The sequence below is a fragment of the Microcaecilia unicolor genome, chromosome 3 (assembly GCF_901765095.1).
Source record: "Microcaecilia unicolor chromosome 3, aMicUni1.1, whole genome shotgun sequence".
Lineage (NCBI taxonomy): Eukaryota > Metazoa > Chordata > Amphibia > Gymnophiona > Siphonopidae > Microcaecilia > Microcaecilia unicolor.
The window spans coordinates 176,825,737-176,845,356 of record NC_044033.1 but is presented as its reverse complement, the minus strand read 5'-3'; the positions used below and the strand labels follow the sequence as shown (position 1 = coordinate 176,845,356).

Genomic DNA, 19,620 nt, shown 5'->3' with positions numbered 1-19,620 from the left:
AAACATAGCAAATTTTTCACATAATGATACAAGAATTGATACAGAGGTTGAAGGTGAAACAAATGAGGGTTATTAGACCACAGCTTTGTTTAAACAATTTAACAGAAATTGAGGAAGCATCTGAGCCTGTGAAGTCAGTGGTCTGACTGGAGCCACCCCCGCCTTGCATCAGCTAGGGAGGTATGCCATAGTTCTCATACATATTGGCCCACCTTGTGCACCTCTCCAGTTAGGGCACGTACTGCTTTAGTTTTCTAGCCATACTCCTTTACTCCCCCATGCCCACCATGCTCCATTTAGGCATGTGAAACAGGGTCACTGCCCAGTGTAAGTGTTAGTCTTATATTTCAGTGGCCCATAAACCATTATCTGGATGCTGTTCCCAGATGCATGCTTATCTGGGCTTGGGTGTCTCCACCACACCTGGGACAACAAGGCTGGCCTAAGTCCCCCTAACATAAAACAGCAAAAAAACTAAATACTAAAGTAGTTCTAGGTTGGGCAGCTTTATCAAAAACATGCCTCCAGGGCTTCCTGGAAATCGTTGATCAGCCGGTCCAAAGCCACAAGTGAAAGATGCACCTGATCAGTTCCTACTGATTGGAGGGGTGGTCCATTGATTCCAAAATCTCCCCCCACCAACATGAATGTTCCACTGTCAACTTGGCAGTTTTACTTTTTTAGACTCCTATTCCAAAGCTGGAGGCAATCCAGTGCAGTCTCAGGATAATTTTGGACCAACAAATCCATGTTCTACCAAGGAGGACTGACAGCTTGAAGAGGTCTTGTTCAGCAGCAGAAATTAATTCTTTGCATGATGTCATTGTCTCCCAGGTGGACAACCTATGCATCTGGGGGTGCAGACATTGCGACTCACATATGTAGGACAGGAGTTGGTGCCAGTGTATACCTGTGATTCCAGCCCATTTCACGTTTAGGCACAGACCCAGATGTGTGCCCAGGGGATGAGTGCAGGCCCTTCATCCAGTTAATAGAATGTAAGAGTATCCAATAATCCAAGACTGTATATAATTCCTTTTTGGTGCCTGTAAGAGAGAGGTATGAGAAAGTCAGCCTTTCACAGCTGCCTAGGGAGACGAATGTATCTTTTGCAAGCCAGCGATTTCCAACAGCCCAGGCTCCGTATAGGGGCCAAGAGGCTGTGCTGAGAGGCAGAAGTAGCTGCCCTGTCCCAAAGTCCACTAGGCTGAGACTGACAACAAATAACCAGTGTTGTACAGTAACTAGGGCTGTGCACCAATTAAAATTTGTAATTGCATGATTAATCACATGATCCAAATGTAAAACAGAGTTGAAATAAATTTAGCATGTACACATGGTTTACTTTTTTTTTTTTAATTGATCCTAAACATTCAACCAATAACTTTGATTCCATCTCCACCCATCTCCCTCTCCTCCTTTGCCTTCCTTTCCCTGGTACAATCTCCTCCCTTTCTTCCATCCATGATCACTATTTTTTCCCCTTCTCTTTTTCCTCCTCTCCCTTCTGTGGGGACCATCTGCCTTTTTTGATTCTTCCATCCCCTACTTCTAGTATCTATCCCTCCCCTCCCCCTCCTACAGTCCCCATTTTTCTTTCTCTCTTCCTTTTTTTTTCTCCTGACATCTCTTCTTACCTCTCGGGCACCCCCACTTCATCTCTCGCTCTTTTCCTCTTTCTCCTGCCATGGCCCCCCTCCTCCCCTGCATCTCTCAATCTTCTCTTTCTCCCACTGCTGCTGCCCTTCCCTTACTTATCTCTGGGTGGGGAGAGATGCATTAACTCGTTAAAAATTTTAACATGAATTAAACATTTAATGTGTTAATCGCGTTATTAAAGCATTAAATGTGCAGCCCTAATAGTATCTAAGTAAATGTAACTAGTTACGGTACTTAAGTAAAAGTTTTGTTACTTTTACTTGTAAAGAAGTGCAGGAAAAGTTTGTTACTTTTACTAATAATTTTATCAATTTTTAATACTTTTACCTAGTTACTTCTGATGCTTGCAGTTAAAAGTAATATGTAAAAGTGGCAGAGAGACCTAAATGATGATTCCTCAGTAAACCAAATGAAACGACAAAACCTGGAACAGGATTTTGCAATTGCAAACCTACTCACACAGTGAATAATCTCATCTTAAATTTTGGTGTTCAGGGAATACAGCCTATGGGAACAGTAGAGTTGCCTGTGCTTGTTGAACTGATTACTAGTCTCCAGCCAAATAGAACAGTGATGAGTTTGGTTACTTTAAAGTGGAGATGAAGCTGAAGCTGGTTGCAGTTCTTGGTGGACATGACTCTACCACAACAGACTGCTGGACATCTCATGGAAAATTTTACATTGGCATGACAGTCCACTGGATTGATAGTCTGCTTGTCTGGCCTTGAGACTGAAGAGTTTCCATACATATGACATTCTTGCATCAGTTCTTGAAGATATTCAGTGTTTGGCATCAGACGAAAAATAGTTTGGACAACTTTGTGAAAGCCTTCTCTGTAACTGGACAGCATGACAATAATAACAAACATGAAGATGAAGATGTAAGTGATGAATTAGCACCACTACTAATGCAGATGATAATAATGACAACAATGATGATAAAGCATTCTTTGCTATAAGGAAGTCAGGTGTTTCAGACAGAGATTCCGCTGATCAGTACCTGCAGACCCAGTTAAAAGGCATCGGTAATACTGCTGCATGGTCTGATTTGAAGGAACATTTTATCAGACTCAGCAATCCACTTCCTGATAGTACAGTTGTTGAACACCTTTTTAGCTGTGGTGGATTAAAGACTCATAAGCGCACTCACATGAGTGACAATCATTTTCAAAATTTAATTTTACTAAAAGCAAAGTAGATTGAACTGTAGAGCAATAAAATTGTTGGGATAAAAATGTTAATAGTTGCATTCATTGTAGTTACGGTACTTTTACTTTTTACTCAAAAAGTATTATATTGGGCAGTAAGTACATTTTTTAATGTGTTCTTCATTGTACTTTTACTTAAGTATTAAAATATACATTTAATTTTTACTTTTACTTAAGTACTTTGACCAACACTGCAAATAATACACCAGAGTACTGCTGCAAATTGGAATCTAGTTAAGGGGCTCTGATCTGTGTGCATCAGAAGGATGGAGCCACCCAGTGGGCGCATTTTGAGGTAGGCCCTAAGATTAGACACAGGGCAGAGAGTCAAATTTGGCACCTGATGAAGAGTCTGGAGATGGCCCCTTGTCATGTAATCCGTCTTTGACCTGAGAATGTTGATGTGGATGGTATCTCGCACCAGCCGAACATCTGTGAGACAAAGTTCTCCGGATGGATTGGTCTTAGACTGGACAACCAATTCACCAGCGCGCAGTGCAGCAAGAAGGCTAAAATAAAATATGCTATAAACAGATCTGTTTCAAATGCAGATGAGCAGACGCAATTGAGGGACTCCCACAGCATGGACAGGATGTCATATGTTATATACCACCTCTTGACTAGCACAGCTGGTTCTTCCTTGTCCAGCCTTTCAGCAATGTCTGAAGAAGAAAACTGCCCTGCGGGTTTCCCCAGCCAAGGAGTTTGTAAAGAAAGTAAATCCAGCAATCTTGAATTGATGAGTGCTTGATAAAGTCCCTTGTTGTAAGCCTTGATTATGAAAAACTAGCGAGCAGGTCATCCAAAACAGGCCTGTGTTGCCATCTGCCTTGGCGGAGGTAGCAGCAGATATCTACAAAAGCCTTTCTGTAGGCCTTCCATGTTGACGGTGCAAGGGATCTGGAAATCAGCACTGCTGCAGTGTTCCTTCCAGATCACATAGCTCCTTTGGGATTGGTGTTGGCACATCTCTTCGAGAGGCACGAGCTGTTGAAAGAGGGGAAAATGCAAATCAGAAAAGGAGTCAGCAATACTACTGTCCATATCTGGCACATGCTTAGCATAGGCCATCACCTTTAGCTGCAAGCAATGTAGCACAGTGATTCTGATGAAACTGACCACAGCCAGGGATCAGGTTATCTGTCTGTTGATCACTTTGACAGCTGTCTCATTGTCAGACCAAAATGTGACCCTCTTGTTGTGTAATGTGTTTTCCTAGACATGCATCGCCACTACAATAGGGAACAGCTCAAAAAGGAAGATACTCTTGGTCAAGTCTGACAATACCCGGGAATCAGACCATGGGGCTGCGAACCAGTCTCCTTCATAGTATGCTCCAAACCCCACAATGCCAAATGTATGAATAGTTCCAGGTCTATGCTAGATATAAGGACAAACTGTCTCAGGGCCTGTCCATTTAATTATTGCAAGAAATGGAGCCAGATTCTGAAGTCCTTTTAGATAGGGTAAGATAAGTGGATATGGTGATGCCTGCACTGGATGCCTGCATTTGCAGTGACTAGTTATCAGGCGAAGATCTAGACCATGGGGATGACATGACAGGCAAAATTCATGGAGCCTATGAGTGATTACATCTGATATAGCATGGGTTTCAATGTGAACAATGCACCAACTATTTTCGTTCTCAGGTCAATTAAGCAATTCCAGCAGTAGATGAGGGGTCATGGTGGCAATCCCAATGCCTAGGTAGGTGATCATGGATCAGGGTCCCACTGTTTTGTTGGGCACAACTGGGACTCCAGACTCACAGGTGACCATGTGGATCATGTTCTGAAGCTTCTGACAAAAGGCATAAATCCGTGGGTTTGATGAAGAGGAATTCATCCAGACAGTGCACTAGGTATTTAGAGGAGGCAACCTTTGCAACTACCCAGTGCAGGAAGGAGCTGACTGTCTCAAAAAATGTTGCAGGACACGATGCAACCCATAGTTATACACTTGTTGAAGAAATACTGTCCAACAATCACGAATCCCAGCAGAGGAAAGCATTTTGGGTATATTGGTAGGAGCTGAAAACTGGACTCTGTCAGCTTGTGCTATCAGAGCACTCTGCCTAGCAGCTCTGATCAGATCAAGTGCCGTGTCAAAGGACATGTATTGAACTGAGGAAGCGGTATTAGGGATGAATTCATTGATGGAACACCCCTCAGGAAATGACAAGTTGTGAATTAGGTGAATTTTTCCAGTTTTCTTGTTGGACACAGCTGAGAGAAGGGACAGATACATCTTGGGGATTCAGAAGGTCCCTTGATACATCCAAGGGTGATTTCTTCTGCAAGTTTGTCAGCAATGGCATGATGCAAGTGAGGGAGGTGCTGTGGTACTATGTTGGTGGGTGTGGTAGGCAATCCTCCTTGGAAAGGGATGAGAAATCCTGATGAGAATCCTTCCGTAATCATTTGAGCATCATGCCTTCTGGGGTATAGCACCAACCAGGATTGCATTGCCTTCACTCGTATTGGTGTGGGAGCCCGTGAAAACATTAGGGCTTTGGGTTCCCTGGAAGTTTTGCAGACAGCTTCTTTGGACATAGCAAGGCAGAAAGAGACAATCCACATGTGGCACAGGTGTACTTGAACTTGCAGTTGGTGGTACTCTGTTGTATTGCCAGCAGACATCCCAGGGCATACAGGCCAGCCTCCCTGACCTTGCCTTTGCTGCAGCAGATTTTGTAAAGGAGCACCACTAGTCAGTTGGCACTCCTGTAGTAGATATGTTCCAGAGCCAGAGCCCTCTGTCATCCATCTCCCACACCATAAGTGGATTGGACTCCACCTTGTCACAGAAGTTCTTATCATAGTTAAGCCATGCGTATCCCTCTTGTGCTTTGTAAATGCTAGTTATGGCATCTAAGAGCATAGGATCCAACTGGTCTACCCTCTTCCAGCACACAATGCTGATCATCCAAGCATATGACAGGATTCAGTAGGCAAGATTGCTTGGAATGGACTTATTATAGCTTTGGAGTAAGTCACCGTTTTTGGACTTCTTCTTGGAGTTCTTTTGGCGCCAGCCCTCCAACAACTTGAAGATATTGATATACTCCCGCATCTTTACTTTTTTCCATAAGGACTGGGGAAACCTTTGCCACAGTCGTGTAGGTGGGACAAACTTGAGCACTTTGAATGTTTGCGCTTCTTACCGTTCTTCTTGTTTATCGTTGCTTTGCCACTTCCTTCCCCTTGCGCTGGGTCTATTTGGTAGGTGATGTAGCAACTGCTGCCACCTTGGAGGCTCCTGCTGAGGGCACTGGCAAAGGGATGTGGTGGTGCTGCCTTCCATTGACTCACTGGGTGTCAGGATAGTAGCTTGTGTCGGAGTAGTGTTTATGTTTATTAAAATTTGCAATATTGCCTGGACATATGTGATCACGGCGGTTTTCAAATATATAACCCAGGTCTCACCTATGTGCTAGCTCTGGCCCCAGATTACAAAGTTGATTAGTTCAGTTCAGTTTCACATTCAGGGCTACTCTCACCTCACTCATCCATTCCAGTTCGCCTGCAGTTGAGCTTGGGAGTGGGTCTATGGTCTGGAATAGCGATCCGGGGGTTTGGGAGGCACTTGTACCCTCGTGCATAAGGATACATTGTAGTCACAGCTTATGCAAACTCAGACCATTTGTTTCTTCCAACTCTGCAACAGGCAGTATCTCAAACTTTATCAAGCATTCCAAACAGCATATTAACTCCAACTTAGATCCAATCCTTTTGGTGTTCCTCAGGGGAACTCTTATACCACTTCTCCTCTCAGGTATATTTACATTGTTAATATACAAATCTCAAACAGTTATACTCAATGCTCTTTATTCTTAATACAAAATGTACCATATATATTTCCTCCAATTATCAAATATCCTACATACGTACTCATTGACCCTACATTCATACAACTTCACACATTGGGAACACTAACTAATACAAATACTCACTAACTATCCTCACAAGCCCATTGGTTCTAACATATCACTTGTAATTCCCAATCCGTGCATTAACTCTCAAGTCAGATTCTGCAGCAACTTGCATCCCCACCAACAAAGGTAATATTTTATTGTGGTGGTGGCTGCAGGGGGAGGGGGAAGGGGGAGAGAATATCGGGCCCCTCAGTCCACCTTTAGGAACCCCCAAAAATGGACTTCTGGCTTTGCCCCTGTTATGTACTAGTACCAGTAATTTTAAAAAAAATGTTATTTGTATTAGTAATTTAACTATAATGCAAACAAGAAATATTTTGATAAAGTAAATAGGTTTCAAACTCCAGTAAATAGTACTAGTAAGTTAAATTTAATTTTATATGGGATAGGCAACCAATGGTATCGCAGGTAAATTGGTGTCTTATTTGGTCATATGAGCTTTACCCAATAGGCGAATTGCAGTATTTTGCAATATTTGCAAATATTTCAAAGTAGAGGTGGGCAGACCGGCATAGGTAACAGTTCCATGGTCCAGTCAAAATATTAGAAAGGCGCTGATTTATTAGGACTCCTAAGTATTTAAATGTACACACTGGCTTGATAGATGTCCCCAATAATACAGGTGCCTGTGTAGGTGGAACCCTTTCACCACATATTCAGCATGTAGTAGCTTTAGCTAGTCTGGGCTGCTTGACATTGCTGGGTATGGGGTGTTAATTCAGCCCTTGGTGAATGGCAGTTGCTGCTGCATGAGCAGCTAAGTGACACCTCCTGTGCCTTGATTTCTGGTGCGAGTGGTCACATGAGCGCCGATAACTGCTTCTTCTTCCTCTAGAGTCGGAGCGTGACTTGTTGACAATTATGTCTTCTTGTTGAATGCCTGGAGGAAGAGCTGCTGGAATAACTCTGACATGAACTTCACTCTTTGTTGTACTGGGAGGATTTCTGTCTCTTAGATGAACTGGAAAAGCCGCACTGACTCCTAGATGATAACTCTGATGATCAGGCATGGGAACAGTGCTTGTGAAAGCTACTGTTGCATAATGAGGACCCTTGGCTCTGATGGGGCTTTGGCAAACCACAGCAATGACTTCTTGAGCTGCAACAGCTTTGCAGAGGGCTGCCAATGGATCTCTGAGCTAATGCTGGCATTTTTTCGGCAGCTGCTGGAAACTGATCCACCATATCACCAGGAAGTGGGGCTTCTAGAGTGAGATCTGATTACAGGGCTGGCTCATCAGGTGGCTCTGTGGTGCAGAGTTCTTCTGTGGGAGGACGTTCAATACCCTGCTTGTTGCATGAGTCTGGGACTGGATTATGCAGCCACAGAGGATGTAGACAAGCTTGGTCATGCAGTTGGTCCAGAGAGCAAAGCTCTGTGGGGAAGTGGGAGGTCCACAGAATTAATGTAGTGCTCTGGTAAGTCTGTGTTGTCTCCTGGACATATACACACCTTGTCTGGGAGGGGGAGTCCTCTTTGGGACCACCAGGCAGGACTCTTGCTTGTAATGATGTTGATTGGTAGCACTTGAGGGAATTGTCAGTGGTTTGGTGCACAGAGAGAGACTAATGCTAGTGACAGTCTGCTTCCTTGGAGGACAAGGCATAGCTATAAGTGAACCTGCTTGTTATGGAGGTCACACTGGCTTAGCAGACCAGATAGAATGGATATAATAGGGCTGTGCTCCAGCTGAGAAGAATGCCCTGAGCCAGCAAAATGCTTGAGCCAGAGGACCCGGTACACTGCCTCAGACTATGTGGAGTCTGGGTCAAAGTGAAAATGAAAGATGCTAGCATCAGGGCAGTGACCACATGAAACTAAGGAATCTTTGGATCTTTCCCTTTTATCTGCAGAAGAAAAAGTTAACTTTCCTTTTCCTAGAGGAGATACATGGGCTTGTAGAGAAAATGTGTGGTGGTTGCCTGGTTTCCCAGGAATGGCTGGCAACATGCGACAGAGGGGCTTAGATAGGAGCAGGCTCCCAAGGTTGGAATCTGTGGGATGAAGCTTACTGTGGGATGAAGAATGTTGGTCTCTGGTCCCTGAAGAAAAGTTTTCTGATTGCCAGCAAGAGGAAGAAGCCTGAGATAAATGGGTAATTTAGACCTGCCTGAAGCCCAGTTCAGAGCTGCTCGCTGTTCAACTGGCTGGGCCGCCAATGGATTCCAGAAATGTCTTATCAACGTTAGCAGTGATGCCTGCAAGGTGCCACCTCTTCTTAGCCAGACCCAAACCCTGCTTTGTAGGGCAGAGTACTGACCTGAGCATCGCGAATGGCTGCCACCATGTTATTTGTGGCCACACTCGTATGCTTTTGTGGGCCTTTGCTTCTCATCAAGCTCTTCTCTCACCTTCTGCTCAGCTTCATTTTCTCTTTGCCCCCTGCCCATAGGACCTAGCATGCTGTCTTTCCTTTCCTCCTACTCTCTTTGCTCCACTCCCTGCCTAGCATACCAGCCTTACCCCAATTTCCTTGCCCTCTTTCTATAGTGTCCAGTATCTTCTCTCCACCCCACCCTTATCCACCCAGAACTCCTCTATTCTTCCTATCACTTCCTCAGCACCTTCCCTCTTTTTCTCTCTCCACTCTGTTATCCCTTGCTACAACATCCACTCTCTCTCCCCATACCACCCCCTTTATCATCATCCCTCCTAGTCACTCAGTACCTTCTTTCTCTCTACTAGCTACACTTACCTAGCATTCAATTTCCTCTTTCTCCTCTGAATTGCTGCATATTCAGGTCCCTTCCTGCAGTCTTCAGTTGCTGGTGGCATGGGTTCTGCCATTATCTCAAATCTCCTACAGTCTACAGCTAGTAGGATGGGCTTCACCAGCTACCCTGGGGGTGGGGTGGGAGGGTGGGGAGGGGGGTGTAGAAGATCTGTTGCACTCTTTGGCTGCTGGTGAGATAAGTTTTGCTGGTGACACAGTGCTACCACTGCAAACATTTTTAAAATCAGTGGGCCAACACATCTGACATCTTGTGCACGCACTAGATTAGCAATTGAGAAGTGCTGGTGTCAAGTAAAAATGTTAGCAATTGAGGCCTTTCCTAAAAGTGGAGACAAACAAAGCAGATCAATCAGTGATATGGTTCAAAACTTTATTTTCAGAGATTCGCCCGACACAGACTGTGTTTCGCCCATAAGGGCTGCGTCAGGGGCTCTACAAAAGCAAATAAAATCAAATACAATTAAAAACATATATATTTGTATAATACTATATCATAAAACGTTAATAATGAAAAAGAAACCATATCAGATATATAAAATCAATCAAACACTTGGAAGGAGAAATCAAATATCGTCGAGGAAATAAACATAAATACTTGCATAAACCTATGTTTACAAACATACAAATTTGAGTAACATAAATAAGACATAATCATAAATTCTCTGTTATGCATATGATAATTGTCTGAAATAGAGATAACTGATTTAGATAGCATAAGAACAATAGTCCAAACAATAATTAACATAATAAAATATCATTTATACTTACATATATAAAGAATCAGACTCACAACAATTATAACAAAATACCTCATATTTTTATCACTCAATAAAACTCGCAAAAAGAATTATATGGCAATATATATTTATAATACATTTAAAATGTCAGTTATAATTATATATATACAAAAAAGGTAAAATAGAATATTAAAAGGACCAAAATAAATCATATGATTCAACAAGATAACAGCCACACAGAAAAGATTCTATGGCAATACTTCGGCTCTCCTCCCTCCCTCTTCCCTCACATCACCGACCTGACAAGTTCTTTGGGGCAGGCAGTCTTGCCTGCCCGCTGCAAGTGCTGACTCTCCCCCGCTGGCGCTGCAGGTTCACGCTTTAAAAATGGCCGCCAAGACTTCGCCCTTGTAAGTCTCGGTGGCCATTTTGAAGCGTGAACCGGCAGTGCCAGCGGGGGACTGAGTCAGTGCTTGCAGCGAGCAGGCAAGACTGCCTGCTCCGAAGAATTAAAGGAGTCAGATCGGTGACGGGAGGGAGGAGAATTCTATTAATAACTCGGGAGGGGGTGGCAGGGGAGAGAACTAGGGAGTCGCTGGGCATGGGTGGATCATGGAGGGGAGAGAAGGGTAGTCGCTGTGTATAGGTGGATGGAGGGCAGGGGAGAGGAGGGTCACTGCTGGATTGGGTGGATGGAGGGCAGGGGAAAGGAGGGTTACTGGGTATGGGTGCATGCAGGGCAGGGGAGAGAAGGGTCGCTAGGTATATAGGTGCATATAGGGCAGGGGAGAGGAGGGTCACCGGACATGGGTGGATGGAGGACAGGGGAGAGGAGGGTCGCTGGACATGGGTGGATGGAGGGCAGGGGAGAGGAGGGGAGAGAGAGAAGAAATGCTGGACATGGATGGAGGGAAGGGAAGAGTGAGGAAGGAGTTGAGATGAGGGAAAAGGAAGAGAGGAGAAAAACTGCATATGGATGAAGAAAATAGGCAGAAGTTGAGGACCAGAAATGAAGAAGAAAGGAAAGAAAGAAATGGAAAGGAAGCCCTGGAAACGGAGTTCAGAGGACAGATAGCAGCAGAATCGGATACTGGGCCAGCATGATCAGAAAAACAGTCACCAGACAACAAAGGTAGAAAAAAAAATCATTTTATTTTCATTATAGTGTTTGGAATATGTTCACTTTGAGAATCGGGTGCTCAACATTAAAAGTTTATATTTATTTACTTATTTATGGCATTTTATCCCACATTAAACATTAATTAGATTGGAACCTGGGATCATTTAATTTTTTTTTCCTGGAGAGAGTAATGCATTGCCGCCGCCCCCCCCCCCCCCCCCCGGCTATAGCCAGCTCTGCAATTTTGGGGCAGTGCAGAGGTGGATGGGGGGGGGGGGGGCGCAAGGGTGGACGTGGGGGGGGGGGGGGGGGCGCAGAGGTGGACCGGGGAGAGAGCCTGTTGTTAAAAATTTACCAGCACACCACTGATTATAACTGACATTTTAAATGTATTATAAATATATATTGCCATATAATTCTTTTTGCGAGTTTTATTGAGTGATAAAATTGTATGAGGTATTTTGTTATAATTGTTGTGAGTCTGATTCTTTATATATGTAAGTATAAATGATATTTTATTATGTTAATTATTGTTTGGACTATTGTTCTTATGCTATCTAAATCAGTTATCTCTATTTCAGACAATTATATGCATAACAGAGAATTTATGATTATGTCTTATTTGTGTTACTCAAATTTGTATGTTTGTAAACATAGATTAATGCAAGTATTTATGTTTATTTCCTCGACGATATTTGATTTCTCCTTCCAAGTGTTTGATTGATTTTATATATCTGATATGGTTTCTTTTTCATTATTAACATTTTATGATATAGTATTATACAAATATATATGTTTTTAATTGTATTTGATTTTATTTGCTTTTGTAGAGCCCCTGACGCAGTCCTTGTGGGCGAAACACAGTCTGTGTCGGGCGAATCTCTGAAAATAAAGTTTTGAACCATATCACTGATTGATCTGCTTTTTTGTCTCCACGTTGGATTTTGCGGATCGCTTACCATCTTGTTTCTTAGGACTTTCCTAAAAGTGGTCAGGCAGCACCCGATAGGATTTTGCCATCCTCCAAATTTTGGTACTTTAGGTGTTTCCCTAGTTTGCATAATGAAAGCATTGGCCTTGGACGTATGCTGCATATCAGCTTGTTTCTGTCATAAGCAAAGTTTTTAAATGAAGGAATTACACTAACATTTAAGCTGTTCATGGATAAAATGCAATAGAAATGTGGATACCAAAGGGCTCTACAGAGAACTCAGTTATGGTGCTGAACAGAGATGCCAAGGGTAGCTAATCTTAAAGACTGAAATTTACCACCTCAGTGAATGAAATTTAAAGCCTCAGAGTAAGATTTTTTTCAGGTGGTGTGTTTAGAATATAGATCTGGAAAGATCTGAGTGTTGTCTTGCCTTGCAAATGAAAGGAAAAACATACTGTAAAATGATATTTATGTATTCAATTGCTACTGAACTCCCCAGTCTTGTTACTGCACCTGCTCAACTTCAAGTTCCAACCATTAATTTCTGATTTGCTGTTGCTTGAGTCCCTGGCTCCACTTTAGTTTTTTCAGTTGGCAGGGTTTGGGAGCCCTAGTATTCACCTTCCTGTCTCTTTCTTCAGTATCTGTACCCTGTTTCCCTCCTCAACATCTGCCCCTTGTGTCTTCTATACATCCTTCACCAGCCCTTTATCTCCTCCCTTCTCCCCCAGCATCTGCCTCTCCTCTCTTCCCCCTCCTCCCAGTATCCACTCTTGCACTTCATTTTCTTCCTTCCCCAGCATCTGCCTTTCCCCATTTTCTCCCTTTCAGCATCTGCCCCCTTCCCTCTCCCTCCTAGTGTCTGCATTATGCCTTTCTCCCCCCCCCCCCCCAAGCATCTGTTATCTGCCCCAGGTTGTTTAAGCATCAGAAGATGTTCTTCTGCTCCCCAATGCTGTCTTCTCCTCTCCGCTAGTACATTGGCAGCATGTTTAACACTACCAGTGTGCTGGCAAAGAGGAAACAGAGGGACAAGTTTCAAGTATATTGCAATTTGATATACCGTATCATAGGTATCCTTCTGAGTGAGTTTACAAAATATTCGCAAAGAAAAAAAAAGAACTACAATTGTAATAGGAAAGGGTCAGTAAACAAACATATTAGGTAGAGAAAAGAAAGAACAAAAAGAAACCACACAAACAAAACCCAACATCATAAAGCATACAGAGTACTGGGGGAAGCCCGTCTGTTTGTCACACTGCATTAAAATATCAATTTGGAAAGGCTGTAGTAAACAAATGGGTTTTTAGGCCTTCCTTGAACTTATTCAAGTACTCTTCCAGATGGAGAGAAAACAGAAGCTGCTTCCAAAGTTGAGGGCCCATGATATCAAGAAAGCGTTTGTGAAAATACATCAAACGCATGGTGGCATACATAGACACTGTTAATAAATTAGCTTGGGATAATCTTAATGAGCGGCTAGGTACATAAGGAGTTAAATACTGCATAAGCTAGGCAGGGCTGCCAATGGCCTGAACCTTAAAGAGTAATAAGAGTATCTTATAAATATGACAAAATGGTATCAGTAGCCAATGTTCTGCAAGATAGGAGAGAGTATTGTGATCATATTTGGGTGTATTAGTAAGCAAACGAAGTGCTGAATTCTATATAAGCCAAAGTTCCACCACAGATGATCCAATCAGAAGCAAATTACAATAGTCTAATCATGATACAATCAAAGAATGTATAATGACCCGCAAGGCAGAGGTTGTTTGGGATCGATGAATTGGATAGATAAGACGCAGTTTATAAAAGCAGGATTTTATCACAGAACTAATGTTCATGAATGAGAGTGAAGAATCAAAAATTATCCCCAATATTTTAGTAGATTGTACAATAGGAATAAAGTACCAGAGATGGAGGTTTGAATTAGAGGAGATATTTGTCGAGAACAGCTGAACAGAAGAATCTTAGATTTATCCAGGTTCAGTTTTGAACAGGCTTCTGGTGCCCCAGCTAGCTTTGCTGATACTTCTGAGTGTCAACTGGCAGGGCCTGAGGATACTTGCCATTTTTGCTGCTCTGATCCCAAGCCAGGCTCTCTTCATCAGCCTGTGAAATCCCAGCATCCTCCCAACTTCAGAACTAGGTCCTGTCTTCTTGGGCCAGCAGCCAAGGTTGGATTATAGTTTTATTGGGCTGTGGGTAAACAGATATTTTGGGGCCTTCATTCAGTTGTTATGCAGCTGTCTCCCTCAACTTCCCTCTCCTCAGATCACCCATTCTGAAGTGAGTTGGGGGAAGCCAGAGAGGTTCATTCCAGCCATAATGACATGCAACCTACTGCTGCCACCATGTGCCATGACGGCAGCAGTAGATTGCACATGAGTGTAGGGATAGATCAAGCGCATGTTTACAGACCCCACTTTCTGCACAGATCCCAAAACCATTATGCAGCCAATGAGTGAATGAACACATTGATTTATTCCTTACACTCACTGACAACCTGCTGCCATACTCAGGCTACTTTGGAGAAATGAGTTGGGGGGTGTGCTTGTTCCAAGAATGGAGTAGAGAGCTGTGCAAGAGGGGAGGGAATAGTCAGGCAGGCAATGAGGGAATGATGTGGATTCAGAGAACATGGTTTCCTCTTTACTGCATTTTTTAAAAACTAGATATTGTAAGAAGGAAGAGGCTGTCCTACCCTGGTTAGGCCCCTAGAGGGCGTAGTTCCCCTAAAATGTCCAGGGAAAAGGGCTGGGTGAGTTGCTGAAGGGAGCCAAAAAGGGGAGGTATAGCTGGAGGTCGCTAGGACCGGGGCGAGTCCTGGAGGATAGCTGGAGGTCGTTAGGACCGGGGAGAGTCCTGGAGGGAGAAACAGGTGCAGCAGGTTATGGGCTGGGTCCTGTTTGGCTATTAACCATTTTAATACCCCACCTGAGTGAGGGGGAGAGGAGAGCTGACAGCTGGAAAAGAGAGCTGGTAACTAAAGCAAAGAGGAATCCCCCTGAGAAGTACTGGCTGTGCCCTTTGGACTGGTGGTAGAACTGGGTGTTCCCAAGAAGGAAGCTGGCTGGGAGAAGAAGGCCCTAGACTGCCAGGTTGAAGAACTATGGGTTCAAAGAGGTACTGTGTGTCCCAGCTGAAAAGCCTGTGTGTCTAGAACAGTGAAGAGGTACTGTGTGTCCCAGAGGAAAAGCCTGTGTGTCTAGAACAGTGAAGAGGGACTGTGTGTCCGGGGACTGAGTTAGTACTGAGCCCAAAGGCCTGTGTGAGAGGGCTCAGGGGGAAGAAATCTATGGATATTGAACTGTGCAAGAAGAAATGTTTAAAAGGGAAGATTGCACTGAGTATAAAGAAATGAAATGTTTAAGCTGGAAGAACGGTTTAAGCTTGTGAAAGTGTTTTAAGCTAAAAGAAGTGTGCCCCAGAGGCTGGAATAAAGTTGTGTATGAAAATAGCCTGATTGGTGAAACCTGACTGTTTGCTTTTTGAGAAGCAGGTCACCCTGAGCAGAAAAGGGTGGTAGATTAATTTGCATAAATCTGCATACTGAGAACCAGCTCACCCTGAGTGAAAGAGGGGCCTGGGATCCTGAGGTGGGAGCTTCATCATCATCATAGTAGCCTCATCGTTTTCACAATATGTTGAGTGTAGGGGCATTAATTTATATGGTGGTAGGTATTATATTGCTGAGCTGCATTAGGTAATTAGCAGAAGCGTGAACTTGAAAAGTCTTTCTCCATTTGAATAAATAAAGTTTTGGAAGATTTAACTCTGAGCAGCCTAGAACCTCAGGAGTCAATATTCAAAGTGATTTGAGGAGTGGCCTAGTGGTTAGAGTGGTGGACTTTGGTCCTGGGGAACTGGGTTCAATTCCCACTGCAGGCACAGGCAGCTCCTTGTGACTCTGGGCAAGTCACTTAACCCTTCATTGCCCCAGGTACAAATAAGTTCCTGTATATAATATGTAAACCACATTGAATCTACTATGAGTGGGAAAGCGCGGGGTACAAATGTAATAAAAATAAATTTAACCATCCAGAAATGGCTCCTGGCCAGTTAAATTGCTTGTTCATTGCTAACCATCCATATTCAGTGGCACATAACCAGTTAGCACCCCTGAAAATGTCCGGGTAGCGCCCAATGCAAAACTGGCTATTTTGGGGGCGTTCTGGGAGTAGAGTCAGCACTTAACTGGCCAAGGTAACCGCATAAAAGTCACTCATCTTTCTGCGGTTCACCAAAGCCAGTTAAGTGCTGAGTATTGCATTTAACTAGCTATATTTTTGCAAGCTCCGTAAACCTGGATATTCAGTGACAGAGGCAGGACATGGCCTGGCATTGAATTTCTGGGGATAATGCCAATGGCGGTCAGCAAAATGCTGTTCACTGCCAGCTGGATATCTGGACCTCCTTGATTTAACTCATGCCTTTTCAGTAGACATTCAAGATGAGTTGTATTCAGGTACAGGTCCCTGTCTCCAAAGGATTTATAATCTAAGGGGCAATATTTATTCAGATATAGTAGCTGGATATTGCCTCTGAATATCTTTACAGACCATATGTGGTCATGATCTGGGTGGGTCCTCCATAGAGACGTCATCATTGTAGCCAAGAATGTTTAATGAGCGCTGGCCTATGCACTATGAGAATACTGTTGGGGTGGAGCATTGTTGGAGCCATCCTGTAACTTATATGAATAGTGACAATATTCAGTCTGTTATCTGGATAACTTATCTGGATAACCTAGGACAGCCTTCTAAGTTATCAGGATAACAGACTGAATATTGCCACTATCTGGAAAGATTCTGGCGCTAACCACCTGATCTGTATTCAGCACTGGCCACTAAGTGGCCTTAAATATCCAGATACTTTTTGACTGTTGCAGCCAGCATTTAAAAAACAAAACAAAACACAGATTGCAGTGGCTGAATATTGACCTACAAGTTTGGTATCTTAGGCAATGGAGGGTGAAGTGAGATTTTAACCCTGGCTTACTGCACTAACCATTAGGTTACTCCTCCACTCCAACAGGTCAAACTGAACCATGACTCTGCAGAAGAGAACAGTGCTTGCATGCCTCCTACTCAGCTAACCTGAAATAGCAAACTGGGCAGGCAACCCAGATTCTCCTAGCTTTCAAGCATTTATCTGCAGAAAATGTACAAGTTCTTTAGCTACTAGTATTTTCTATTGTGTTTAAACATATTACTCACCTGATTCAGCAAAGCTTATGATTTCATATTCTGGTGTGAAGCCCTCACTCCTTTGCTCTTGTTCCACCCATGGTATTTCCAGAATGCGATCCTGTCCTCTTCTCCTACCTTGCAGCTTCCTCAGTGCTGTGGCCAACATTGCCCTAGAAACTGGCTCAGTCATGTTGGGTCGTTCTTTCAGATGCAACTTGTTGAGAATATTCTGCTTAGCCAGCCTGATCAATACCTCTTTCACCATCTCCACCTGAAAGGTGGAAGTTACTGGGCAAGAAGCGCACATAAGATTGTGAGGATGAGTCAGCCCCAAGACCGTCAAAAGCAGCAGGGACTGAACTCCCAGGCTTCCCATATCACCGTGGATCATGGCAAAGTGAAATCTCAGGATACTTGCAGACTTAAAAAGAAACAAGCCCTTATAGACACCGGGACACAAATGTTAGGCTAATATGACCACTTTTGAGAATACGGCATATGGAGTGCTGGTGGCTCTCAGAGATCCAAAGTACAAGGAAGGATTTGGAAAAGAAAAGGGGAAAAAACACAAAGTTTATTTGGGACTTAAAAAAAAATTCCAACAAGCTGACAGGTTGCTAGGTAAATATGTTGCAATGTGTAACTAGTATGTGGAGAAAGGTAAATTGATAGAACAGGGCTTAGGTAGGGCCACTAGGCGCTGTCAGAGACAACAAACCATTGGTCAATGTTTATAAGCAGGATTAGGGCAGCCAAGAAGGTCGACAATTTATAAAAATCAATATAGGGGGAGCCTTTAGCATACTAAATATTCTGTTATAGGCCTTGCATGGTGAAAATATTATGCATGAGAGCAACCTAGTGACTTCAGATTTTGCTGGACAGGGTTGATCCAATCTTGATTTTATGCCCCTGCATGCAGGTACTTGTAGTCTTCATTTTCCAGTGGAATAGAAGTAAGAACTCAAAACAAACCCTTGCATGCAATGAGGTAAACCTAGGACTGCACATATTGCATACTCAGAGGTCATCCATCTCTGAGGTGGGTGCTTGTCGTTTTCTGAAGTATTAAACTGTAAAGACCTTTGGTATCTTCTTTGAATAAAAAGTGTTATATAAATCCAAGCTACTGTATTACTTAGCAGGTTTTTGGACAGGAGTGTGCAAAAGATTTTGTTTCCTCTAAGGGCTGTCTGAGTAATTCTGACCAACATATCCTGCTTCTGAAGCTCTGGTACAATTGCTTAGAATTCTTGCTCTACCTTTCTTACTCCACCCCGAGTCTGATCAGAGCTGTAAGTCTTGTTCACAAGCATTAGAGAGCACCAGAAAGGAACAGTTGATACATCAAAATAATTTGTCACTTTATATTATTTCTAACCTTTTTTTTGATTAAAGCTGCCTTTCATTTAAGTGGAATAGTGAAGATATAATAGAGATATAAAATATAAATGCACAGGAGGCAGGTTTCTTTTAATGGAAATGAAGCTCTGGAATCAGGGAGAATAAGATGAGGGTGAAAGGGAGCAGAGTCGGCAGCAATCTAGAGAAATATTTCTTTACAGAAAGGGTGGTGTATTTGTGGAAAAGTGTCCCAGAGCAGTGGACTATAGTGTGGGGGGGGGGGGGGGGGCAGTTTCTATTGCTCTGAAAGTCCATTGTTTCCAAAGTCCAGTGAAACTTACAGCAGATGCCTGATTTTTTCCAAATTTTATTCATGAAAATACAGTACAGTGTAGAATCAGAAAATTCAAAAGTAATGTACAGTGGTTGCATGATTTTTTCTAAATTTTAACTAATGAAAAATGGTACACAGCAGATTCAAAAATAATATACTGTGTAAGGTGTAAAACCTGTTCTACGAAACAAGTGAAACTGAGAAAAAAAGAACTTTGATTCCAACTGAAAGTTACAAAATGTGCCTAAATTTCCTCCTCCTTCATTTTATGTGTGTGTGTATTATTACTTTTTTTTTTTTTTTTTTTTTGGAAGGCGAAGGTCATAGGCTTTAAAAAGGCATCCAAAGTTAGCTGGCACTTTGTGGAATACTGTCTCTTAGGGGCCCTTTTACTAAGCTGCCCAATGCGTGCCAAAATGGAGT

The 19,620-nt window shown here is 43.0% G+C and overlaps 1 protein-coding gene and 1 long non-coding RNA gene across 3 annotated transcripts in view; one reads left to right on the top strand and one right to left on the bottom strand.

Moving 5' to 3' along the window:
* Positions 1-18,475, bottom strand: part of LOC115465848 (inhibin beta C chain-like) — a 48,654-nt gene extending 30,179 nt beyond the window's left edge. The window contains exon 1 of one of the 2 annotated variants that reach the window (XM_030196631.1): positions 17,547-18,475. In XM_030196631.1, the coding sequence (XP_030052491.1) occupies positions 17,547-17,910 (364 nt within the window). In that variant the 5' untranslated portion in view covers positions 17,911-18,475. The remainder of the gene's footprint in view (positions 1-17,546) is intronic. The other variant, XM_030196630.1, reaches the window with a different exon arrangement.
* The window catches only part of LOC115465850, a 120,988-nt gene continuing 116,681 nt past the window's right edge, over positions 15,314-19,620 (top strand). Inside the window, exon 1 of the long non-coding RNA XR_003941467.1 lies at positions 15,314-15,453. This is a non-coding gene — a long non-coding RNA (uncharacterized LOC115465850). The remainder of the gene's footprint in view (positions 15,454-19,620) is intronic.